The following is a 27,950-nucleotide window of genomic DNA, read 5'->3' as shown; positions in this document are numbered from 1 at the left end:
ACTGTAAGAATTAATGATGATGATGATAATAATCAATGGGAGGATAAAGACAACATGAAACTACAATACTAGGCAATAATAATATGTAAGCTTGGAAGACAGTGATTAGAGTTAAAGCATTCTAAGGTATTGCTCAAGAAGAGGACAAAGAGAATGATTAACTTTTAGACTTTGTCAAGTTAGGTATACTTGTTAACATTTTATAGGTAATGAATAGTTATCCATTCCAGAAATAGAATATAAAACTTCCAATCAAGTAAAAGGAAGAAAAGAATAAAGAAAATTCAATCAATTCAATACCAATTAGAAAAGAGGGGAAAAGAAGCAGAGAAAAAAATACATGGTATATAGCACATAATTAAATGATACAAACAAATTCAAATATAGCAGTAACCACAATAAATATAAAAAGACTAAACTCACCAGTTAAAAGACAGATTCTCACATTGGATAAGATAACAAAATCCAGCTATATGCTGTTTACAAGAGACACACCTAAAACATAATGACATAGAAAAGTTGAAAGTAAAAGGATGCGAAAAGATACACCAAGAAATAACTAACCAAGAGAAATCTGGCATAGCTGTATTATCATCAGGCAAAATAGATCTTAAGGCAAAAAATATGTGTAGGGATAATGAAGTATTACCAAACAGGAGCAATTCTCCAGGGAGATGTAGCAATCCCGAACCTGAATGCTCTTAACAATACAGCCCCAAAATATAAAGAAAAAAATTACAAGTCAACAAATCCATGGTCATAGTGGGAGATTTTAAACCCATCTTTCTCAGTAATTGATAGCTCAAATAGGCAAAAATTAGAAGAATACAAAAGATGTGAATAATAAACACAATTCATAAGGCTGATGAAATGGATATATAAAGAAACCTGTATCCAACAACTGGAGACTATATATTCAATCATTTCAAGCACACATAAGACATTTAGAAAAAAGGACCACACGTAGGTAGGCCACAAAGCAAATTTCAACAAACGTTTAAGAATTCATATAACAGATCTTATTTTCTGACTACAATGCAGTAACATTGAAAATCAACAATTAAAAGGTAGCCCCTCAAAACCCATTGAACCAGAAATTTAAAAATATGCTTTTAAAATTCATGAGTGGAAAAAATTACAACAAAAATGTTTTTAAAAGAATTAAACCTGAACATCAATAAACATATCAAAATTTGTGAGACATAGCTAAAGCAGTACTTAGAAGAAAATTTATAATCTTTCATGTTTCCATTGGAAAAGACTGAAAGTTAGTGAATTAAATATCTAACTCAAGAAGTTAGAAAAGAGTCAGTGAGTAAACTCAAAAAGAGTAGCTGGATGTGGTGGTGTGCGCCTGTCATCCCAGCTACTCAGGAGGCTGAGGCAGAAGGATCACTTGAGCCTAGGAGTTCAGAGCTGCAGTGAGCTATGATGATGCCACTGCACTCTAGCCCTGGCAACAGAGTGAGACCCTGTCTCCAAAAAACAACAACAAAAAAAGTAGAAAGAAGGAAGTAATAAACTGTAAATAAGACAGATCTCCGGCAAAACTGATCCAACAAAAGAGAAGGCACAAACAGTTTTAGAAATGAGAATGGGGCATACAGATTTGGTAGAGGTTTTAAAAATCATAAGAGAATTCTACAAAAAAGCTTATGCCCCCAAATTTGAAATATTAGATAAAATGGACAATTTCTATAAAAATATAATTACCAAAACTGACTTAAAAGGAAACAAATACCTGGCTAGACCTATATTCAATATAGAAATTAAATCAGTAGGTTAAATCTTACCACAAAAACGAGCAAACGAGAAAAGCACACACCCCACCAGACCAAGATGGTTTTTACAAGTGAGTTCCACCAGATCTACAATGATGAGATAATTTGTATCTTACACAAAATGTTCCAGAACACAGGAAATGGAAATGCTCTTCAACTCATTTTGAGGCTAGTATAACTGTGATACAAAAAAAAAAAAGAAAAGAAAAGAAAGAAAAAAACTGACAGTAAGAATATAAGAAAAGAAAATTATAAGCTGATCTCATTTATGGATATAGAAGTAAAAATTCTGAAGAAATTACCAGCAAACTATATTGAGACATGTACTGAGGTGAACCTCGTCCATCATCACCAAGAGGATTTTTATCCCAGGCATGCAAAGATAACTCAGTAGTAGAAAATCCATTAATATAATTTATTATTATTAATAGCTTTGAAAAGAAAAATCATATGCTCATCTCAAGATATGTAGAAAAAAATTCTGAAAGTGTTAAAAGCCATTCACAATAAAAGCTCTTGGCAAGTGAAGTACAGAATGAAACTTCATTAACCAATAAATGTTAAGTACAGCAAACATAATTGGTACTATTTAAAGTTAGGGACAAGAATGCTTGCCATCATCTTTCTTTTCTACACCATACTGTAAGTCATAGCCTAAAGTAGTAAGATAAGAAGAAGAAGCAGAAGCAGAAGCAGAAGAAGAAGAAATAAAAGATGTGGGACTATAAAGAAAAAAAAATAGAATTGTCCTTATCTGAAGATAATATGATTGCTCCAGTGGGAAATCCAAGAGACTATTAGAAATAAAAGCATTTTCAGCAAGGTTGCTAAATAAAAAATAAACAGCATATCTCTACAAAACCAACTAGAAAAATATGCCTTTAAAAAAGAGTCTATTTATAATACTGAAAACCTTAAAGGATATATAGGAATAAATCTCTAACAAATGTTCAAGAACTTTAAGAAGAAAATCATGACACCTTTTGAGAGACATTTCTCATAAATGTAAAAATATAGATTTGTAAGACTCAGTATCGTAAAATATTATAATTCTCTCCAAATTGATGTATACAACATTCAATGCAATACCAATCAAATCCCAACACAGTATTTTACAAACCTTGAGCTGGTTCTAAAATTTATATGGAAGAATAAAGGGCCCAGAATATTCCAGAACAATTTTAGAAATAGGAACAGTTAATAGTTAAGAGGAATAGTTAAGGAGAAACTCACTCTCCCAGATAGCAAGACTTAACATAAAAGCTACAATAATTAAAACAAGGTAATATTGGGGAAGGATAGACCAAAAATTTGGAACAAAATAGAGATCCTAGCATTAGAACAAATTATATACAGTATCTTGTTACGTGACAGATTTGGCATTAGAAATAAGTAGAGGAAATAATGAACTAGTTCAATAAGTACTTTGTCTAAGACAACTGGCTTGCCATTTGGAAAAAATAAAACTGAATTTCTATGTCACACTAAACACTAAAATTCCAGCTGGATTAAAGACCTAAATATGAAAATCAAAACTTTTAGAATAAAATTATTACTTTGAGGTAGGGGGAAAAATTCTTAAACAAGATAGAAAAGGCACAAATCATAAAGGAAAAGATTAATGAATTTGACTACATGAAAATTAAATGTACACGTATGTCAAAGAAATCATAAAGTTCAAAGAAAAGCCACAAATTGAAAGATGTTTGAAAAGGATCAGTTATCCAGGAGAGATATAAAGAACTCCTACAAACCAATTAAAAAAAGCAATCCAAGAATGGGCAAAGAACATGAAAGGCAATTCATATACCAAAAAAAGGAAATTTGAACAAATAAGCAATATTCAACTTTACTAATAATTAGGAAAATTCAAATAGAAATTATGTGATACCATGTCTACCACTGAACTGACATACATTTTTAAGTCTGATAACTCGAAGGGCTGAGGAGGATGTGCAGAAAATGAGAAGTCAATTATGGCAGCATAGAAACTGGAACTCAAACATTGTTGAAGAGAGAGTAAAATGGAAGAATCACTTTAGAGAGTAATTTAGCAGTATGGTCAATGTGAAGACATGCACACATATGACCCAACAATTCTACTTTGAGATATGTATTCTAGACCAATGCTTCTCAAACTATCTGTGGGAAAACATCTTTTCTTTCTTTCTTTCTTCTTTTCTTTTTTTGTATTTCAATCTGTTAGGAACCAATAAATAGTAAAATATAATAAAAATGAATTACAGTCCTAGAAAAAAATTTTAAAATATTACTGTGTTCAAATGCTATAAGAACTTAAAAACATCCATTCTCAATTTCTGTGCTCATCTCATCGGGGCAAAGAAACAAAAAGCTGGTGACAGGGCCCACTGATTCATTGAGTAATGTTGCTCTAGGAAAACTCTTGCACATGTGCACAAGGAGACATGGATAAGAACATTACTGCAGCAGTGTTTGTAATAAGGAAAAACTAGAAACTACCTAACTCTTCATTTATTCATCAGAATAAAATGAGGTCCACTCACAGAATAAAACATACAGCAGTTAAAAATAAACTAGATCGGCCAGGAGTGGTGGCTCACACCTGTAATCCCAGCACTCTGGGAGGCCAAGGGGGGAAGCATTGCTTGAGGCAAGGAGTTCAAGATCAGTCTGGGCAACATAGCGAGACCCCATCTCTACAAAAAATTTTTAAAAATTAGCCATCTGTGGTGGCGCACGCCTGTAGTCCTAGCTACTTTCAAGGCTGAGGCGGGAGGATCACTTGCACCCAGAAGTTTGAGGTTACAGTGAGCTACAATTGATCCTGCCACTGCACTCCGGCCTGGGTGACAGAGCAACCCCCCATCTAAACAAAACCAAACCAAAAAAACCTAGATATACACACATCAGTATGAAAAAAACTCAAACAATGTTAGTAAAAAAGGGCAAGTTTTAAAATAAAAGGTAGAGTTTGATAGGATTTTTGTAGTTTCAAATAGGTAAAAGAATCCTATAGGCTGGGTGCAGTGGCTCACGCCTGTAATCCTAGCACTCTGGGAGGCTGAGGCAGGTGGATTGTTTGCGCTCAGGAGTTCGAGAACAGCCTGAGAAGGAACGAGACCCCGTCTCCACTAAAAATAGAAGGAAATTAGCTAGACAACTACAAATATATAGAAAAAATTAGCTGGGCATGGTGGCACATGCCTGTAGTCCCAGCTATTCGGGAGGCTGAGGCAGTAGGATCACTTGAGCCCAGGAGTTTGAGGTTGCTGTGAGCTAGGCTGACGCCACAGCACTTTAGACAGGGCAACAGAGGGAGACTCTGTCTCAAAAAAAAAAAAAAAAAAAATCCTATAAACTGTTACATATTCACAGTAAAAGTATACAAATATGGACAGAAAGGTTATACTTCAACTTCAGAATAGAAGCTATACTCTAAGAAGGTCAAGAAATATGACAGTGAAGGAAGGGTACAAAGGAGGCTTCAAACATATAATTTTTTTCCTTAAAAGAAAATATGACCTGAAGGAAATACGGCAAAATCTTAAGACTTCATTATATCATTCTCTGTACTTTCCTGTATATTTGAATTATTCAATAAAAAAAAGTCTTAAACTTTCAGCATCAACTTATGGCAGTCTAATATACAGTATCCCAGAGTGTAAGGGAAGCCACTGTAATTCAAAATGAGCTGTAAGCAATCCTGCCATATTTTCATAGATGGCAGTATCTATCCAGATAAAACTAAGTGCATGTCAATACCAAGGATGCATACTATAATCCTGAGCTTTGGCCAAAAAGCTTTCCTATTCTTAATCTGTATAAATGAAAACCCCACTCCACAGAGACTAACGCTCCCATAAACCCTATCCATTCTCTCTGTTCTTGAAAAAGACAGTAATGGCAGCTGACCACAGGATGGAAAGCCAAAGCACTTCATTAAGTACTGGTCTCACACCTACTTTTAAAGGCTTTAGGACATCTGGAAGTACAGGGGAGTTTCCAGAGTTCTCCACCACATATGATACAATCTTATTTGAAACCCATCAATACCCAATACGAAACTGACAAAGAACAGAACAAACTCATTAACACATGTCCACAGAGACATTCATTTCAGAAAGAAATCCAAGTACCTATAACAGCCTTTTTCCTCTCTGTCTCAGCTTCTTTCTCCACAACCTTTTGTTTCTGTGCAGCTATAAGTAGTTTTGTCTTCTCAGCCTCCCTGTGAAGCAAAACATTATAAAAATTAGAAATTATTGTCTTATGTGGAGTCACAGCCAGTAATTCTGACCCTGTAGTGCATCAGAGAATCGTTTTTCAATAAGAATTTTTTGACCCATTAACAGAGGTGCTATCTTATTTTACTTATAATGAATCTGAGGTTGAAAGATTAAATGATTTGCCCAAAGTCACCCAGAGATAGAAAAAAGATTACATATGTTTGAATTTTAGTTTAATTTTTTCCTTTTAATTGTTATCACGTAAAGGCCTGTATATGGAAAGGGATATAGAAACACTTCCTTTGCTGTTAGGCCTCCGGCTAACCTACACACCACCACTGTGCCAATCAGAAAAAGGCACCAGGGCCAGGTGTGGTAGCTCACATCTGTAATCCTAGCACTCTGGGAGGCTGAGGCGGGAGTATCACTTGAGGTCAGGAGTTTAAGACCAGCCTCAGCAAGAGCAAGACCCTGTCTCTACTAAAAATAGAAAGAAATTAGCTGGGCAACTAACAGTAGAAAAAAAATTAGCCAGGCTTGGTGGCGCATGCCTGTAGTCCCAGCTACTCGGGAGGCTGAGGCAGGAGGATTGCTTGAGCCCAGGAGTTTGAGGTTGCTGTGAGCTAGGCTGACGCCATGGCACTCTAGCCCGGGGAACAGAGCAAGACTCTGTCTCAAAAAAAAAGAAAAGAAAAGACAAGACACCAGCCTCTGGGCAGATGCAGTCCCTCAGGTGCACAGGTCTGGCAAGCAGAATGGAGCTGGATTTCAGCCCCTGCCCTCCTCAAGTGAATACTGATGTGCAGTGGCCCTAATTTTTGTATAGAAGATGTAACTAGGTGGCAGTTATTAGGTAGTGAACTGGGATTTGATATAAGGAGAATTTTCTAAGAATGTGAGCTTGTAATATAGTTTGAACATCCCTAGTCTGAAGATTCAGAATCTGAAATGCTCCAAGATCTGAAACTTTTTGAGTGCTGACATGATGCTACAACTGGAAAATTCCATATATAAGTACTTAACACAAATTTTGTTTCATGCACAAAATTATTAAAAATACTGCATAAAATTACCTTCAGGCTATACAGTGTTTATGGAACATAAATGAATTATGTGTTTAGACTTGGGTCCTGTCCCCAAGATATCTTATTATATTACAAGTATTCCAAAAATCTGAAAAAAGTAAAAAATCCAAAACACTTCTGGTCTGAAGCATTTCAGATAAGGGACATTCCACCTGTAACCGAAATGCTGGCTTATTACCAAGCATGTATAAGTGGCTATTGGATGACCACATGGCAGAAATGGTATTTAAAAAGATTACTATTATTAGTGAGAAATTAGACTGGATAATCCCAAAGTGGCTCTTAATTCTAAAATCCCAAGAGTCTACAAAATGAAGAAAGATCCAGAATTAACTGAAAAGTAACTCCAATGGTTTCCCGAAAACATTTCTTCTCAAAGTTCCCCTTCTGCCAACATTGATAAAAGACATGAAACAACATTCTGAATACTGAGTTGTTTGAGGGCAAGAGAACACACAGTATTTATCTTTCCATCACCAGAAATAATCATATTTAAAGCCTAAGGCATCCTGAGCCTTTAATAAATATTTTTTTCTATAAGTGGATCACACCCATGATCTACCCTGGCACTCTATGCTTTATAGTTTTAAAAAAAGTATTCCTTCTCTACAACAAAAAAGAAAAAATAAAACTCCACATGATAGAAGATACAGACTTGGGAACAAAAAGGACTCAGAAGCATATCACCCCATAAAGCAATTATTACTACTCCTTGGGCCCCCTGTGTTTATACATCTATTGTATTCTTGCCTTTTGCAAATTTATTTTCTAGCACCTTGTATTTTTCCCTCTTATCAGCCAAATTTCCTAAAGACTTTTGTTTCTTTTTGCCAGTACCTGTCACACAAAAATAATGTTGTCATTTCAAATGCAGTATTTCCCTAAATGGGACTCTCTAAAACACTTAGAAACTAATTTCACATTAAACAACTAACTTCTCATTCACAGCCAGCCCTGGACACACACACAAAAACGACTGTAGCAATCAACTCAAACAAGGTTTCCCCAGAGGCAAATTATAAAGATTCAGGTCCAATTGTGGATACACAGTCGCACACAATGGAAAACCAAACTTTACATCAACAAGGTGTCTATTCTTATCATTATAACATAGTAATAAAATACAGGCACTCTATTCAACTTTCACAGCTAGGACTGGTTCCTCTATTAGTATTTAATTCAAGGTACTATTCATATAAAATTATAGCTCTTTGGCTTCCAGCAATAGTTTTACAGCAACTGCAATTTTAGCCACTGAAACTGCTCCTGAAAAGTTCATACATAAAGAGAAAACTAATAAAGAGTCTAGTGGGAATTAAGACATGAAAATAAGCAATATTACTATAATAAGAGTATAGAAGATAGACATATACTCTCCATCCCAGAGTGTATTATCGCTCATGTTTCCTTTAAACTGGTGATTATTATTAATCTGTATTAATAAACAGCCCTAAATAGAAATATTAGGAGTCCATGCATATTACTCACATTAACTCAAAATTTCTTCTTATGGCTTCTGGGATTTTGGGTTTTGTGACACGCACAGCCTAAAAAAATAAAAGTGAAAAAGCCAAAGTATATTTGAAAAATAAATCTTCAAAGTAAAGCTTCTACAGAAGAGTGCCTCAAATGATACTAACACACGTGGGGATCCCATGAGACAATTTACTTTTCATGCCATTGCACCAGGAATCAAAGATAAGTTGCTTCATATTTCCTTAAAAAATGCAGGACTACAGGGAAAGCACCCTACCCATTGAGGAAATAATTCCCTTAGAGAAAAGGTTCTCCCTTAAAAGATGTTTTTACAAAGCTCTTTAAAGTTGGACCCTTTTGCTTTCCTTTTCAAACTTGCAACCAAAAAAACAGACAGAAGGCAAAGTTCCAAGACTGAAATTCTAAAGTTAGAAACAATTAGTCAAAACCAAAAACAAACAAAAAACCCAGGTCACTATATGCAATTTAATACAGCGCATAGTAAGTAAATTACTTTATTACTTCCTAAACCTAAAATCACTTAGTACTCACTGTAAATAAATAGCCCAGTGGCTGAAAGAAAACAAATACCAATTATTGGCTTATATTCTTTCTTCCTGGAATCTTAGTACTATCCACCTGTCTCTGTAGACATTGTTTACTAGACACTTTGTTTCCCTAATCACAGTGTACTTTGAAATAATTAAGATTATCTAATTAGAAAGTGCTGTTTTTTGAAGGCCGAATTTTCTGCCTAAAGGACTTGATCTCTCAAAAGCTTCTGATTTTACTAAACATCCTGTACCACCCCCCCACACACACACACCACAAACACACACACAAAATACTTTGCTGATCTGAAGAAAGTTTTAATTTCCTCTGGAAACTGACTAAACTTTTAAGCCTTTAAGGTTTTCGTTCTTTTAAGGTTTTTTAAAAAAAGCTTGGCTAAGCATGGTGGCTCACCCCTGTAATCCTAGCACTTAGGAAGGCTGAGGTGGGAGGATCACCTGAGGTCAGGAGTTTGAGACCAGCCTGAGCAAGAGTGAGACCCCGTCTCCATAAAAAATCAAAAAATTAGCCAGGAGTGGCACATGCCTTCAGTCTCAGCTACTCAGGAAGCTCGGTCAGGAGGATCGCCTGAGTCCAGGAGTTTGAGGTTGCAGTGAGCTATGGTGACTCCACCACACTCCAGCCCTGGAGACAGAGCAAGACCCTGTCTCTAACTAATGAACGAACAAACAAATGAACTAAGTAACTAAAATAAAGCTTAAAAATTTATTTTTTTATTTTTTTTTGAGACAGGGTCTCACTCTATTGCCTGGGTTAGAGTGCAGTGGCATCATCATAGCTCACTGCAACCTCAAACTCCTGGCTTCAAGCGATCCTCCTGACTCAGCTATCCCCACAAGTAGCTGGGACTACTGGCGCATGCTACCATGCCTGGCTAATTTTTAAAATTTTTTGTAAAGACAGGGTCTTGTTATGTTGCTGAGGCTGGTCTCAAACTACTGGGCTCAAGAGACCCTCCCACCTTTGGCTTCCCAAAGTGCTAGAATTACAGGGGTGAGCCACCACACCCAGGAGATAAAAACTTTTAAGCAACATTACATTCTCTACAGGAAAGAGAAGAGTCAAATTTGTAGGTAATTTTGAGGACTATCATAACTAAATGTAAAGATTGCAGGGAAATGGAATAAGCAGCTGGGGGCTGTGTGGAAAGAACTTATGACATGAAGGTGAAGGCATGTGAGGCCATAAGGAACAACTCAGTGGAGATATCCAGAATATAAAAATTCAGAACCAGAAGCTGTGAGAGATGCCAGATTTCACTATGTGACTACCAGACATAAAATGACTTCCAATACGGATTAACAGGATTCAAAGGGAAGTACTGTCATAGTGCATTTAATTAAGAGACTGCCTACATATCTTCTTAGCCTTATAAAAAGAAGTGAAAATTACGACTGTCTTTTGGAGACTCCCATTTTCCTACATGAAGCTGAAGAACATATCACATGTTTACCAGTCTTGAGAAACCTCACAGATTTTCAAATTTGTGAAAATATAAACACTTGCTGTAACAGGTATCATGAGTAAGTTGTACCATAAGAGACTGAAGAAATAACAACATATCCAAAAATAAAATAATGGCCCAAATACGTACACACACACACACACACACACATACACACACACACACAGTGAGTGGACAAGCTGGGGGAGACGGCTGATGGGATGAATATACTTGTTCAAACTGGCCCCTGGGTTATAAGCATATATTTTAAATCAAAAGCCAGCACATAATATAGTCACTTCCTTAAACAACATAGGAAAAAAAATATCAGCGATGACCATTTTCACCATTCTAATTTGCCAGAGCAGTTTTTCAAGAAGAAAAGTGGGGTATGAATAAGGGAAAGGAAAAATTTAATAACTGACTTACAGAGAATGTTCGTTAACAACAAGTATTTATCAGGTGCCCACTCTGTACCAAGTGCTGCTTGTTCTAGGCACTGTGGACACAGCAGTGAAGAAGGCAAGACTGCCCTCACATAATTTAAAATTTGAAGAGAGAAAAGAGACAATAATAACAAAAACCAAGTAAATGAATAAGAGAATTTCAGATAATTATGAGTGCTATGTAAAGAATTAAAATAGGATGATTTGGAGACTGGGAAGTACTAGGTTGTCGAGGGGGAAATCAAGATTTTATTTTTGACGTAACTCTATAACTCAAAAATCTAAGGAAATTAACCCAAAAAAATTACTAGAATGAATTTAACAAATTTGCATACACATGATAAATCCACCAAGAATAAATTGCGTTCCTCAATGCCTAAAAAAAGACTACATATTGAGCAGCATTAAAACTCATTAAATGCTTGAGTATTAATTTAACTTAGGATTCAAGTTTTTCCAAGTTGGAAATGCTGAAAGAAACAAAAAGTATGATATGATTAAGTAATGTCAAATTAAGTTCTTATTTTTTAACTTACATGCTTATTTAGGTACTTGATATAACTTGAAAATACCAATAATGAAAACTCATCTGGAAGAATAAACTTGCAGACATATCAAAGGCCATTATTTTTGAAACAACAATGTACCTTGCCAGATTCTAAAACTGAATTAAAAGTTGAATTATCACAACCATATGGTAATGTGTTAAAAATAGGAAGGCTCAAAAACAGATCTAAACTCTAAAAATACATTCCAACTACTGTAAAAACTTTTTTATAACAAGACAAAAGCAACTAAAACAATGGAGATCTACCACTTTAAGAATGTATTATGACACTACATTTTTTCATTCAATGACTTAATAGAAACAATAAATAAATTCAAAAGATCTTTCTTGCTGCTGTGCAGAAAATGAAGCAGAGAAAGGTAAAAGTGAAAATGGAGAAAGAAGACAGGAGGCTACTGGGGAAGTACAGGCAAGAGATGGTGGTTTGGCTTGAGGAGGTGGCAGTGAAGATGGAGGCATGGATGCTTTTACATGGGTTTTGGTGGTGAAATTAGCAGGACATGGGGAGTGATTAGATGTTGAAGGTGAAGGGATTGTCAAAGATGCCTCCCACACCTCTACATTGGTCTGGGGGAAGGAGTTGCCATTTACTGACATGAAGGAAAAAACAGGAGAGAAGTAGATTTGATGAGAAAAGCTCAAGGGCTCAATAACTAATGAAAGAGTAGGAATAGAAAGATCAGTGGAACAGAACAAAGTTCGGAAAAAGACTCTAGTATATTATAGAATATATTTAATACAATACAAATACCATTTCAAAGGAGGTGGAAGACAGAGAAAGAAATTATTCAGTAATTACTGTTGCTACCCAATTTGGGGTAGGGGGAAGGAATTAAAGCCCTACGTCACAATTGACATCAAAATTGTTCCAGAGGAATTAATGATTTAAATCTAAGACTACAACTGTAAAAGTAGAGAAAAATTTTGTAATTTCTGATCTGATTTAAATTTCTATACTTTTGAAGTAGTGAAAGGATCTTGAGCATATAGCTCAGCAACACACCATGAAGAAAATACCAGTGCAATTACTATGTAGAAGTATAAAACTCCAAAATTGTCAGGGGGAAAAACAAAATTAAATGGCAAAGAAACAAATTAAAAGAAAATGTTTCCTATACATTTTAAAAAGAGCTGTAATAACCAACATTTAAAACATAACTTAAATCAATTAGAAAAACCATACACTAAAAAAATGAGGAAACCCAACGAACAAGCCATAAATGAAATACAAATGGCCAATAAAATATCCTAGGGCACTCAACCTCAATAATTAATACAAAATACCAGATTAATTTTCTCCAAAAGGATTAAAAGAGGAAGAGAGAGCTTGCACTTGCTAATTATTTGGGTACAATTATACAATCAAATGTGTAGGAACTACAGCTCACCAATCCTGTTGATGAGAGAGTGGGAGGCTACTAAAATTTTTCTGAAAGGCAATTTGGTAGTATGTACCAGAAAGCCCCCAAATAGAATATGCACTTTGACTCCTCAATCCTACTTTAAAAAATTTATACTAAGGGAAGGATTTTAAAAGATGTACAGTATATATATAAGCATGCTCATTGCAACATGTATGTAACAGTAAAAATTTTGAAACCACAGAGATTCACTAAATATAACCATTAAAAGTGATGATGCAATAAATCTATATTTTTGACTTAGAAAGATGTTGATACCATTAGTGATAAAAGCAGGTATGGTATGATTCCACTTTAGTTTAGCATGTATTTATTTATATTTATAAACATATGTTCATATATATTAAGAAGAGTCCGGAAACATACAACAAACTGTTATCTCTGCACAGTAAGATTACTGGTGAATTTCATTTTGTTCTTTATCCTTTTCCTAATATCTAACTTTTTTCTATAACATGCAGGTTTAAAACTTTTTTCTATAACATGCATGTATAAAAATATCCAGAATATATACAGAACTACTCCAAATGTAGTAGTTCTGTAAGAAGAAAAAAACAATCCAACAGGAAAATGAGCAAAGGATATAAATAGGCAATTGACAGAAGAGAGTCTAAATACCCAATAAAAACACCAAAAGATGCTCAACCTTATTAATAACCAAGAGATGCAAATCAAAGATAGATATAACTTCACACCACCCATACAGCAAAAATTATCATGTCTGATTTCTTCCAATGCTGGTGAGTTTGTGGGGACACAAGTATTTACATACTGCTGGTAAGAATGTAGATTTGTACAAGCAGTATGAAAGACAATCTATACATACAAGGACACGTGCCACGAATGTTCATTACACTATTGTTTAATAGCAAAAAACTGGGAATAGAAAAGTGACTAAGAATATAAGAAAAGGAATTGTAGGCAGCTGTTAAAAGGAATGACCTAAATCTCTGACTAATAATCTGAGCAGCATCTAAGAATATCTGACCTTCAGGTTCACTATCTTTAAAATTAAAAAGCTACTCCAGCTACAAATGACTAGATAACCAAGAGGATTTTATAAAGTTCTCCCTGGTCATTTCAAACAACCCCTTAACTTTGCTGGTCACTCTCAGGCACCTGTCTGAGATAATGGCAGAGTATGAGGCCATGGGAAAAACCTGATCTATCTTTCCAGTCTCATTTATGAGAAGCACACACACACTTGATACTTATAGTGAACACACTCTCAGTAGCAGTGCCACAGAGCAAAAAGAATTGAGACACATGTGACATTTAAGAAAGCTTTATGTTTAGCTGCAGTAACATTCATCACAGCCATCAATTGATCTCCTTTCTACAGCCTCTGAGAAAGGACACTAGAGAAGCCACACTACCATTTCTTGGGTAATCCAGATCCAGAGAAGTGGTTTTCAAATGTTATTGACCACAGACACAGTGAGGAACACATTTTGCATTTACACCCAATATAAACAGCCACCCCTACACACTTACATAAAACAAACAAAAGTTTCACTGAATACTTAAACTTACTACCTGCCATTTCTTTTCATATTCTATTCCATCTTATTTAAAATGCTGGTCAAGACCCACTAAAATAGATTTTACAACCTCCTGGATTTCAACGCACAATCTGAAAACAGTGACCCAGAAAAGCAGGGGTATAACCAACTTCTTACCATTCTAACTCCCAGTGCTGCTACCACACTAAATCCACCTGCTACCTTGCTTTTACTCAGGCCATCCTGTGCACTTGAAATACCTTTCTCATTCCTCTCCCCCATATAAATCCAATTAATTTTTCCAGACCAACCTAAAATCTCAACTCAGTCACAGCTCTCCCCCAGTCACATAGGCACACTCTTCAAAAGTTCTTCCTCTTAAGGCAATAATCATCCAATGAATTCATCTGTAAATTAATATTTTGTGACATCTATTTTGTGTAGAATTATTACTTAAATCTTACACTTGAACTCCTTTTTCATAATCTTACTGAGGGCAAAGATTACTTTTATACTGATTTATAACCATTACTATATCTTAATAATGCCTTATACATAGCGGAAATATGAATTTTATTTGCTTGTAAGAGCATCAGCTTATCAGTTCCCTTGCAGAGTTCACAATGCCACCCATGGTAGACTACAAGAGTATTTTATTTTGGTAGAGAACTAAGGTCAAGTTGAGAAAGGTATTCTATAAATCACCACAGCACTTCAATCATGTAATTGCTGAATAAGAAATATGATGAAAGTATTACACTCAAAGCTCTCACAATTCCCAGAGAACTTCCCTAGAAAAAAGACTTACCTGTATAGTGAGTCCTGGGGCCATGACGTTTAAATCTTTCTGCAGAGCTTGCTTCAGGTTTTCATCTATTTGATCTGTTTTTTAAGCCAAAAACAACAGATCTCATGATACTTAATTTTTTTACATTGTATTAATATTGAAACAAAACCAATCATTACTACACTTAATACTGAAACAAAACCAATCATTACTACACCTAAAGTTTCTACAGTACTATTCTTTCACAGAGCATAAACTGCTTCTTCCTGCCTTTTGTGTGGGTCTTTGTGGGCAATTATCCAATAAATTAAGGAAGGAAGATGACAACCAGCTAGTCAAAGTTTATCCAATAAAATAAGTTCATCCAATAAACTTATTATTTGACTTTGGATAAACTTATTTGTTGAAAAAATAAGTTTTTCTAATAAATGGATAATCTGAGTCTCTAATATATTAATTCAGGGATCTTATTTAACATGTATCCTGATTCTCATAAAAAAGCAAATTCCTATTTTCAGTCAATCTTTACACAAATTCCCACATTACTAAACTTGATTTACATGGGCCTCAGCTTTCTTTATTCTTATTTTAGATTTAAAAAGAGAGAGAGAGAAAAGTTCATCAAAAAGTCTTTGAAGCACACACAGAATGGATAATAAAGATGCTGTCACATCACTTGCTTTGTAACTCATGAATTTTCTACCCACCAAGCTCACAGAATAGTAATGGTACTTTCACCATTATTAAAATGACAGGTGATGTGACAAAGCAGGACCTATCAGTTCCCTCATATGTCACTGCAATGGTTGTCAATCGTCAAATAGGAATCAATTGGTAGATTTTAAATTGATTAACCATTCCTACACCTCTTCAAAGAAATTCACTACAAATTTCAGAAAGGAGAAGTGAGCAACTAACAGCAACAACCCATTCCCAGGTCAGAACTTTCACTATCACAAATGAAAAGTAACTTGTGCAGAAGAGAGTTAACATAGCAGGCCTGAGACTGTGATCCTTAGAAAGGCTTGGTTGTCAATTGGCCCTTGGCTGGCATCTGAGAACTTGGATTTACAGAGAGTTCTTATCATTCCCAGAACTGATACAAGTGGCTTACTGTGCCTGAACTATTTATGTAAACAATATGGTTATGCCGAACACCTCCTTTCCTTCTGGGAGTTGGTAATTTTGGTATGTGGTAGGCAGAGGGTACCTACATGACCAGCCCCCAATAAAAACCCTCGGCACTGAGTCTCTAATGAGCCTCCCTGGTAGACAATATTTCACATGTGTTGTCACAGCTTGTTACTGGGGGAATTAAGTACATCCTGTGTGACTCTACTGTGGGAAGACTCTTAGACTCTAGAAGCCTCATTTCTGTTGGACTTCACCAATGGGCCTTTTCCTTTTGCTGATTTTGCTTTGTATTTTTTGACTGTAATAAATCTTATTTTAGCTGTGAATACAACTATATACTGAGTCCTATCAGTCCTCCTATCAAATCATTAAGCATGAGGGTGAGTCTCAGGGAGCTCCAAGACATAGACTTTTAAATTTCTTCAAAGTATCTGTTAAAATAGCAATGAAGCTAATTTTCAGTTACATTATCACAGTAAAAACAGAATATAGCCTGTGAGTAAATAAATTTTTCCAATCTCTACCAAGTTACATAAAAAATTTTAAACTTAAAAAACAAATATTTTAAAGACAACTGCTCTATTATAAATTCAGAAGAAATGCTCAAACAGCATAAGGTTTACTAAGCATCAATAAATGAGTTGAAAAAAAAAATAAATAAATGAGTTGAATGAGATTTCCAATGGGCTATTTACATATATTTACATAAGTAAGACACTTACCAAACAACTCTATATAAACTTCTTGAAGTGTGTGGGCACTGCAAAACTGGTTCAGCTCATGGTGGATTTTATTGAAGATTAAGGTCTTGTCATAATCTGCAGTGTAGTTCCTCACAATATCAAACACTGAAGAAGAGGTACAACCCATGTTTGTTTTAACCAACAATGACTCAGCTATCTTCAAATTCAACCAGGGTAAAATTAAGAGTGATATATTACACACGAGGAAATGTGCCAACAAAATAGTGAAAATATAAAACATGACTCACAAACCTTGATGTGTTCCTTGTGCTCAATTTTCCAGATATCCTTGCATTTGCAATACTAACAGGCAAACTTTGAAGTCCATACTAAGGAGAGTATATATTTTTTTGGAGGTAATAAGTAACTATCAAAGTTTTCAAGCAAGGGCATGACACAGCCAGATTTGTACTTTGGCAGCAATGTAAAGAATTGAGAGGCATAGAGATCAAAGGCAGGAAAAGCGTAAGGCAATTACTGTAAAGCAAAAGTTGAGTGAAGAGGTAAAGAGGGACTAAACCAACTGAGGAATGGTGGGAATAAAACAAGGAAGCAGTTGCAAAAGACCATTTTAAAAAAGGCAATTTTAAGGGCTGTAAAAAAGACACAAGGCTAGAAGGGAAAGGAGCTAACATTTACTGGGCTAGGCTTTGTATCAGGCAATTTAAGTAGATTAGCACTGAATCTTCCTAATTTTGCATATTAGGAAACTAAGAACCAGAGAATTTTAGAAATGTCCCCAAAGGTACATGTTAGACCATGTCAACCTGTGCTCTACTTATGAAAACATGCTGCTTTGTGCTCTGTCTTTAGATCCAAGGACTTGCTCCTCTGGCCTTCCCATATGGGATGTTAGCAGCAAATGGATTCCAGATCAAAATCAATAAACAGACCATCAATAAATATTTTGCTAACTAATTTGCTTTATCATTTCCCAAATGAATTGGTGATATAATAGTTTCCTATTTATCTCTGGCTACAGAATCAATCTCTTCTCTTTTTCTACTTTCAATCACAATCCATTCCAATGATTGGTGACCCAGGAAAGGAGAGAGATGGAAAAAATAGACAAGGAAAATATTTAATCTCTGAAAAATATGATCCAAATCCGTATATCAGTAATACATCTGCTCTCTGCTCTGAAATCTTTTCACTATTTGTGCCTGTACCAGAGATGGGAAACTTAGCACGATCTTACGTTCCAATATTCCTTCTCAAGTAAAATAAAACCCCCTTAAAGGCAAAGGCTATAACTTCTTTTTTAATTATTCTTGCCAAACACACCATTCTGTACATAGTAGATATGCCAATTTTATCAGCAAGGATAAAGATAAAACTGTATAGCTTTTTTTCTTTTTTTCTTCTACTTTTATCTGGTTTTGAGTAATTAAGTTTTTGATTTGAATATCACCTACTCCATCTCTGTGGGTTTTCAGCCTTTACCAAGAAAATGCTTTCCCCACATTGAAGACTTTTAGATTGTTCTGCAAGCTATAGCAATCTCAACTGGAAAAGATTTCTCTATGATGGCAAACCAGTGTGGCCCAAGGAATTGATCAGTTACAGACTTTTAGCACACAAGGATACTATTTCTCCCCTTGACTAGATGAAATGTTGTTTTCCTGTTCTAGAAATAATCAATGACCATCTCGTTCTTAAAAACACTAAGTGCACAGAAGAGTAACTCATATAGTTGCAGAAAGTCAACCCTGCCCAGAACTTCTGACCTATTTCTGCCTCTATTCCCTAAAAATGGAAAATATTTCAGTGATTATTCTCTTATATTTATCAGTAATCAATGAGGCTGTAAAACAAAAAGTATCTTTCTATTCCTCAGGGACTCACTCAGTTATAAACACTCTGAATATAACTATAAAAACAACAAAATAGAGGGATAACATACCTGCATAAGGTGCCAACATGTTAACCACTTCTATTCGGTCAATATAGATCATGACTCCACCACTAAAAACAAAGACATGGAAAAAGTGTAAACTACTAAAGAGAATCCATAAAATAGATTTATAGATAGTCCTAGGGAGAACTAGATAATCAAATATATTAACTTAAAACACAGAGAGAGTTTGCTCCCTTTAAAAAAGTACTTCAGTCCCTCTATAGATGTCAAAGTCTCTTTTGTACGCTTTTAATAGTAATTGTTTTAGGTCACTTAAAATAGGTAACTTAAAAAATACCTTGAATTTCACCTTCTTCTTTTGAAACAATTCAATAAAGTGATTATATTTTAGAAATAATTTGGGCCTTGCTTGCCTTTCTTTCCCTAAACCTCTTTAGGGCAGCAATTCTCAAAGTGAGGTCTTCAGACCAGCAGCATCAGCATCACCCAGGAACTTTTGTTAGAAATGCAAATTCTCGGGCCTCACTCCAGACCTACTGAATCAGAAACTCTAAATTAGACAGCATTTAATACTACAGATGAGAAGAGAGTGGAATGATTTAATTTTAAACTATGTTTTACTGAGCACCTACTCTGGGCTGAGTGCTAGGTTAGGCACTTCATATACACTAATTCTAATCCTTAAAACAATTTGCAAGATAGGTTTTATTACCTGACTTTTACAAATGAGGAAAGTAAGCTTAGAAAAGTCAAAGTAATGTATGGGGGCAAGAGATATATGGGGACTCCCTGTACTTTCTGTTCAATTTTGCTATGGACCTAAAACGGTGATAAAAAATAAACTCTATTAAAAAATAGTCAATAAAGTAGATATGGCAGTGCTGATACACAAAGTTAAGTCTATTGGCTCTAAAACTACTTTTTTCAGTAACGCCAAAGGCTCCTAAGATGGAAAGTTCCTATTTGGAGATAGAGTTTAGCTCAAGTAATGCTCAGATCAAAAATGCCCTTGGGTTATTATCTTGTCTACTTGAAAGATGTATAAATGAGCACAGCTTTAGGAACAGAAACTTTATATGAACTAAAGGGAGGCTGGTAAGCAAGGAGAAAGCTTACCTTGTTCCACAAGGCACATTTTTAACTTCATCAGTTTGTAGTGTCGTCTAGAGAAGAAAAAATATCTCATCAATACTCAAGACACATACTGTCAAGGAACTACTAGTCTCAGAGGCAAACCTCTGGAAAGCTGCTGACAGTAAGTACAGGAGAGCTCTGTCACAATTTCAGTCCCCAAAGACTAGCTCTTGGAATAGTCATTTCTTTTTTTATCTTAGAAGAAATGCATGGCTTGAGACAGCACATATTTTCTTAGAAAGGTTCAATGTTCAATCTTCTAGTAAGTAGAAAACTCTTGCAGAGCCCCTTATTTGTCTGGAGCTGGCCTGGACTGTAAACTACACAGCTTACCCACAAAGATACTGTGGCTAGGACTTGTGCTCTGAACTTTGATTCCACTGCCAATATTACTGTTTACACTGAAGATAAAAGATAACTATTACATGCCTTCAAGTACTCTGACTCAAAGCTGCCCTTCAACTCAACAGCAACCTTTCTTCTCTAAGGCTCATATATATTCCTTTCAATTGCCAAGTTTGTCAAACCATTTGTTCATACAGGGCTTTCTGTCTTCTAATGTGTTCCAGAAATTCCTAAAAATAAATTTATGTCTTACTCTTATAAGAATAATTTCTTAAAAGGGTTTTATTAAAGTCAGTATTTTACTTTAGGACCTAGTGATCTCTCACATGTTCTACTCAGTTTCCTTTTTAATAGAAGGGCCACCACCATACTGCTTCCTCCTAGTGAACCAACAATCCAGCACTTAATTGCTTTCTCTATGTCATACCTTTGTTCATACCCAGAATGACTTCTTATTACACTCTAAGGCCTCATATAGATCAGCACCTAATAAGCACGTTCCGGACACACCGTACTTTATTAAGCACACAGCACATACTATTTTATGGAACACAAAAGAAAAAAGAAGCACGGTTCCTGTTTCCAAACAGCTCACAATCCAGCAAAGGAGACTAAAACCTTACAAAGCAAGCCATGAACAGATACAAAATAACAGAGTATAAAATAAACTGTAAGAAGCTAAATTACAGAGAGTAAAATAATAGTTTGAAAAGATCTCTGAGGTGAAGTATTTATAAGCCAGGTCTAGAGGGGAAGAAATAAGAACAGATGAGACAGAAGAACATCTTAAGTTCAATAAAGATCCTATTCAAATACACAAAGTTGAAGACAAATAGCGTCTAGGTGGCAGGAAGTAGACCGGCTTGCCTGGAGCAGAAGGGGCAATTGAGATGAGAGTTGAAATTCTGGGAAAAGAACATGGTGATATTAGGTAGAGGGCCCTGAATGCTGGCTGGGGAGTTTGGGCTCTCTCGTCCATCTTACACACAGTCACAAAATTAACCTTTCAAAAATACGGTTTTCACTTAATTCCTTTGCTCATAGGCGATGTGCTTCTCATTATCCATCTTATCTGGAGGCAAGAAGACCAGCTGGGGAGCTAAAAAATCAGTTTAATTAGGTTAATTCAGGAAAGGCCATGAAATTGAAAGCTGTCAATCCAGGAGACATAATAGGGGAAGGATGTGATATTTGGTTGAATATACAATTCCAGGAGGGAAAAGAATTAAAAATAATTCTTGAGTTAAGAGGTCAGGGTGATGGTAAACATTAATGATGGTGAAGAGGACTGATGAAGAGATGAGTTCAGTTTATTTTATTTCCTTCAAAACATGAAATTAATTCATTTCCTTAATCCACACCAACTTTAAATACATATTCCTATTTAAACCTAAGGGATATTCTCCAGCCAATTTTTAAACCAAGAACTAGGAAAGAGTTCAAATGCTAAATCTTCAATTTAACATCCTATCTTTATGTATTTTTATACTTCTTTTATATTCTCTTAAACATTATTTTTCCAGTATGACAGAATATTTATTTTAAAAGTGAGTCTATGGTCACTTCACATATACTTAAAAGAATGAAGGTTTTTATATAATTTCTCTAAGCATTGTTTTTTCTTCTTTTATCATATATGGGATTTCACACTCATATATATTCCTTTCAATTGCCAAGTTTGTCAAACCATTTGTTCATACAGGGCTTTTTGTCTTCTAATGTGTTCCAAAAATTCCTAAAAATAAGTTTATGTCTTACTCTTATAAGAATAATTTCTTAAAAGGGTTTTATTAATATAATTCTTTCTTAGAGTGTTACTGTTTCACATATAAAGAACATTCCTATTCAGTCACTCTGGCTCCAGCATTTAAGTTTTTTGTAGATGCAAAGTATATTAGTTTACACTGAAATTTTTTTACCTATTTCATTTGCATCTCTTATGATCATTACTAAATATATATACACACACCATGTATTTGTTACATATACAATTAAACTCCAAGATCTGTTTAATGTTACTGTCTGTATCTCCTTTATGTATCTCTGCATAACAATGTCTTAACACACAAAGCTTCAAAAAGGCAGAGACAGATATCTGACTTTGAACAAGATCTAAAAAAAAAAAGCCTTTGATCTCTAAGAGTCTGATGATGCCATTGCTAACATAATTCTAGACTGGGCTGTTGGTGAGGTCATATAATTAAAATTCCTTCTTTCACAGAAGAATAACTGAAGTCTACAACAGTTAAATGATTTCCCTAAAGTCATGCAACCAGTTAGTGGCAGAGCCAGGTCCCCATGTTCGCTACACCATAACATTGCTTCTTGAGAAATCAGCTCAATTTAATAACTTCCACCATAAGTAGAAAGTCAGAAATATAACTGTGTTATAACTCCTGCCTTCAAGAAGCTTGGAGACTTTCTGGAAAGAAAATACACACAAAAACTTAAGAGAACGATACAAAACAACATGATTAAAGAAAATAAGATGAAGGGCCAAAATTTATAATGCAAACTTTAAGAGCTATAGATTAGAAGAGGAAGAATCTGGGATGAGCCTTAAAAAGGCTGGCAAGAGTTAGGAGAGAAGGAATGGAGAGCAATCTGGTGAATGAAGAGGTAACAGCATGAACCAAGAAAAGAATGAATAAAATAAATATGGGAAAATAATATGGAAATCAGTTTGACTAGGGGAAAAATCTCACATTTCACTTTGACAGACACAATTCTTTTCCTAAACCATCTAAAAGGAGACAGGAAGGAAACCTGAGGGATTTAAGTATTCATAATTAAACTCTCACTTAGCAGGAAGACTAGACTTAAAATTACAAGATTAAATAACACTGAATTTTCCTGAGTCCTGAAAAATAAGTAGCAGATGGTATACAAACTTCTGAATCCAAAGATTTACAATTTATGATCACACTGAGCTTGCAAAAGTGGTCACAGCCTAATCCTGTTTTGTCATCTTGTTATATAAATATATTTATTGTCCCTCATGGCCAAGTCACTTTTTTTTCCAATGACCAGACACTTATTTCAAATATTCTGGGATGCTGTCAAAATATAACATTCACTAAGGTTCCACATAAAATTGTGCTTGATGTACCAGGCAAAAAAATGTGAGCCAGAAAAGCTGTGTATAAAAATTCAGATGCTCCGTGTTAACAGTAGCCCAGGAGCCTGCCTCTATGGAAACCAAACACTGTTCTAAACCAAATGATCACTGGTTTGTATTTCCAGTTGTGTTCCCAAGTCTTGCTTTTGACAGCAGCAACAGAAAACCTGCTACATACCACTATACAGATGGTAGAAGTCAGTCCTTCCAAGCTGCCTGGCTCATACCTCTAATTCATTGCAAGAGTGAGGTGGTTCAAAATCATAACTTGTGCTATGACAACTGTACTCTGAACTTGTACTCTAACTCCTCCATTTAAGTAAATACCACCATCTGCTTAAGCAATAAGGAAATTCATCTCCACCCACGAGTGTGGTAACTCCTCCTGTCATACCTGTCTATCTGGTGTGGGGGCTTCCCCAGGAATTACTCACCTGCACAGATCTGAACGTAGTAATGAAAGGCAACATGATATGATAGCCTGGTCCACTGGGGCTAGTTAGTAAAGCTCCTCCCCTGCAAAAAGATGTTTCAATTTGACAAAATTATAAAGAGAAAAATTCTCTTTCCAAATCTAAAATGCTATAATAAATACTCTTACTCATGCTACTGACCTATTCAAGCCTCACTAATATGAGTTACTCATAATGAACGACTGCTGCTTAAAATACCTGCCATACCTAAAAAGGTGAAAAGAGCAAATTAAACTGTCGATGTTACACCTTGTTTCATAAGCTAGACCAACCATACCTCTGGGTCTCCAGCACTGCTCTCAAGTTCAAAGGATTCTCTTTGGTATTTAACCTTCTGAGAAATATTTGTTTAAAAAATTCTAATGGCTCTCAGTTGAGGTATTTTTAACTGTTCATAACAAGAGCAAAATACATTTAATCACCAGGTTGAAAAAAAGAAAACAACACAAACTTTCAAGGAAGGAAAAAATTTCTGAGGCTCATGGTTCTTTTAATCTATCTGCAAAGCAATTAAAATACTGGGAACATAAAGTTTCTGTATAAAAACAACAAAAAATTAACATGAAAAGATGAGCTGTTTGGGGTTTATCATTAATTCCTTGAGAGCCATACCTTGAAATGTGCTTTCTCTGGTTTTAATGCCAGAAAGACAATGCTAACCTGGATGGAACTCTGGAAATTTGTCATTTCTTACGCTAGAGTTCCATCTGCTAAGATACACCATTAAAACTGTACTTTTTCTAACATTCACGATGGATCTAAAAGTAGAAACATCAGTTTTGAGAGATGATGGAAACAAGCAAAAAGTTGAAGCTCTTTGTGAATACACCACTATCTCAATTACACCACAAATTGGTCTCTCTCTTACTAATCTATATCAAAAGGAATTGGTAGTAATTATGTTGAAGGAAAAGTTATGTGAGCTCAACACCTCCCATACCATTCCTCTCCTCAACCTGAAAAGGAACGGTAAGGAAGGAGGAAGGTGGCCCATCTGTATTGTGCTTATGATGTCCCTTGAGGTCCAGGGATATAACTGTCATGGTCATCATGGTGTTATAAGACATAACCAGACACTGGGAGTTTTTCAAATGAAATAATCGAAGTAACAACCATAAACAGGACCAAATTTTCTAACTAGCATCGATGGCAGCAAACTATTACAAAACCCTGTACAGTTTGTACGTACTATAAATAATTTATCTATCTTTTCAATTACAGGTAGAGCGACTACTTCCTTTCTCCTGTCATTTTTCTAGAGTTTGCTGTGTACTAGGAATCACTGTAAAGGACTCTTAACCTCTGCACAAAAAGAACATAGCACTATAACTGTCCAACACCTAGAGGGTGCCCCGCAAAAGCCTGCTTAGGCCCCCATCTCTCCCTAGGGCTGGGACGTGCGCCCCCGGACGCTGCAGAGGTAACAACTTCCCAGACTCCACTCTAACGGGAAGACCCTTTCTATCTGCTCCAGAGCCTGAGGTGACTGCACTTGCCGCTCACCTGTAGTACACAGCCAGGTGCCCTTCCTCAATCTTGTGGATGGAGGCGTAGAGCAGGACAACCACCAGCCCCACCACTGCAGCCACCAGAACCCGGGCTTGAGTCATATTCATCCTTGTTCCTCCTGGGTGAGGGAGGAAAGGACCCTCAGTCCCGGGAGTGACAGGCCCACCCCCTCCAGGTTCCACCATCTCCTCTCGGAGACCTGGTGCCCACTCTCCAGGCTGATCCAGGGAGTCCCGTGCCCAGCTCCCCTTATTCTTCCCTCCTCGCAGACCCCTCTTTCCCCACGCCAACCCCTCCGCCCCAGGCGGCCCGCGTGCCGCCCCTGCACGGGGAGCTTCGTGACATCCCCTCCCACTCCCAACGGCCGCTCCCGGCGTGAGGCACTAACTGAGACGGGGCCCAGCCGAAGGCTCGGGAGGGAAGCCGACCCCTCCGCCGCGCCTCACCGATCTGTGACGCATCGCCCCCGCCCGCACGTGCACCCGCCTCCCGGCCGAGCCAACCGCCGCCAACGGCCGGCCCCGCCCACTCGCCCAGCACTGCGGCTGCGCGGGGACGCACCCGACGCAGCGGTCCCCCACCCGCGGCTGGTGAGACGGGGAGCGGACGGGACAAAATTCTCCCAGCCGCGCGGCCGCGCACTCTTTCAAAGGTGTGCGGCTGCCTCTCTGTGCACGGCTGGTTAGCTGCTCCGGAAGAGAAGGAAAGTCCGTATTCTGGAGGAAGCAGGGAAGCAGAGGAAAGGAGAAGGCCTCTCGGACAAGGGACTGGTCAGCTTGTTCTTGTCCAAAGTACCCACGCCCTCACTCTCAGTGGTGGCGGTTCCGTTTATTTGTCCTTTTGTGGTTTATGCCGGGGCCACTTGTGTGGCAAGCACGTGCTTCAGGCACAGATCCTGCACTTCAGGAGCAACCAGACTTGTTGCAAGTAAAGTGCTGTAGAAGTTCAGAAGAGCAAGATACTCAATATATTATTAATAATAACTGCATCATTCACTCATCAAGTTTTGTTTTTGGTTTTTTGGGGCACTTATTGCCAGAATGCTGATCTAGTGAGGGCTTTATGAAGGCCATCCAGGCAATAGGAACAGAATGAGCTAAGCACGTAAGAGTGTGTGTGTGTGTGGGGGGGGCGGTCCTCCAAGGAGATCAAAGGGAATTGTAAGCACTTAAGTTTCCTTGAAGGCTTGCGTGATGGAAAGGAGTGGTACGGTTAGCTAGGCTAGGACCAGATTTTTAAAGACTGGAATAAACTTTTTCTACTATTAGGGAAACTATATGGCTAGAGGACCGAAAGAGATAGACCTTTTCACTACGTAGTCTTGTTCTTTTTAAATTCTGCACGATGTGCATATATTACCAAAAATAAAAAAGGCAAAGGAAAAAAGTAGAGGTGGGAGTGAGATGGATGACTGCAAGGGAAATAAGGGCAGCATATTAGAGTAGGTTGGGCAGTAATGTAAGCCTTGAAAAGCTAGTGGTGAAACCACAACCCAACAATGTAGACTAGGATTGGGAAGGTCCTCTAACCTCTTGAGAAGGGAAATATGGAAAAGCAGTGAATCTGGAAAATCGCTGAGAGTGGACACAGGCTGTAGGCAAGGAAGCCAAGTGGTTAGGAAAACGGAGGCCCAAGGTTACCTAGTAGTGGAAATGGGAAGAGGTAAATAGAACCAATTCAAGTCTTCATTAAAGCCAGTCTTCCCAGACCACTCTACCCACTCCCTTCAATAAATGCACTTACCTATATCATTCGATTCTTTATTACCTGGTAATGTCTGGGACTTTGTTCCAGATAAATGATATTTGCAGAGCTTAGCTATTTCAACTTCAAGCAAAAACAAGAACTTAATTCCAGCCCCTATGTTTTCTGGATACATTCTTTTAGTTTTTCTTGATATCGTTTAGCCTGGAGAATGAAATGTGTATAATTCACAACCACCACTCCACTCTGAAAAGTTGTTACCCAACAAAAAATAGAGTGGTCCACTTAGGCATCAAAAGTAAGTTTGGGAATCTCACTATGAAAGTCTGACTCACACCAGCTGCTCAAATTATGTGGGTCAGTCTGCCCTGACTTCACCTCAGCCACGCAACTGTCAATGGCCCCCACCCTATACCGAATCTTTTACCAATTATTAGAATGATATTTAGAAAATGCATGATCACTGAACAAAAAATCCTTTAACAAAAATTTCAATGCTTGGATGCCTGCAATGTTCAGACTCCCAGATAAGCACTTTTATTGTACTGCCCTTTGTTAACTTTCTGATCTTGCCATCTAGCTTAATACCTTCCAAGCAACAGGTACCCCCAAAATAAAAATGTTTATTATCAAAATCGTCT

The 27,950-nt window shown here is 36.7% G+C and overlaps 1 protein-coding gene across 4 annotated transcripts in view; it reads right to left on the bottom strand.

Annotated features, from left to right (window-relative positions):
• Positions 1 to 26,140, bottom strand: part of ERLIN1 (ER lipid raft associated 1) — a 34,316-nt gene extending 8,176 nt beyond the window's left edge. The window contains exons 1-9 of one of the 4 annotated variants that reach the window (XM_045568641.1): positions 26,052 to 26,140; positions 25,600 to 25,723; positions 24,058 to 24,139; positions 20,143 to 20,189; positions 19,072 to 19,133; positions 17,148 to 17,273; positions 15,313 to 15,386; positions 8,563 to 8,621; positions 5,900 to 5,991 (exon numbers count right to left, since the gene is read on the bottom strand). In XM_045568641.1, the coding sequence (XP_045424597.1) occupies positions 5,900 to 5,991; positions 8,563 to 8,621; positions 15,313 to 15,386; positions 17,148 to 17,273; positions 19,072 to 19,133; positions 20,143 to 20,189; positions 24,058 to 24,139; positions 25,600 to 25,712 (655 nt within the window). In that variant the 5' untranslated portion in view covers positions 25,713 to 25,723; positions 26,052 to 26,140. Of the gene's footprint in view, positions 1 to 5,899; positions 5,992 to 8,562; positions 8,622 to 15,312; positions 15,387 to 17,147; positions 17,274 to 19,071; positions 19,134 to 19,439; positions 19,553 to 20,142; positions 20,190 to 24,057; positions 24,140 to 25,599; positions 25,724 to 25,896; positions 25,917 to 25,993 lie in introns of those variants that run through there. The other 3 variants (XM_045568640.1, XM_045568643.1, XM_045568644.1) reach the window with 3 other exon arrangements.
• Between the last annotated feature and the right edge of the window lie 1,810 nt (positions 26,141 to 27,950).

Source organism: Lemur catta, chromosome 14 (assembly GCF_020740605.2).
Source record: "Lemur catta isolate mLemCat1 chromosome 14, mLemCat1.pri, whole genome shotgun sequence".
NCBI lineage: Eukaryota > Metazoa > Chordata > Mammalia > Primates > Lemuridae > Lemur > Lemur catta.
The sequence above is the reverse complement of the archived record's forward strand: the minus strand, read 5'-3'. Positions and strand labels throughout refer to the sequence as shown.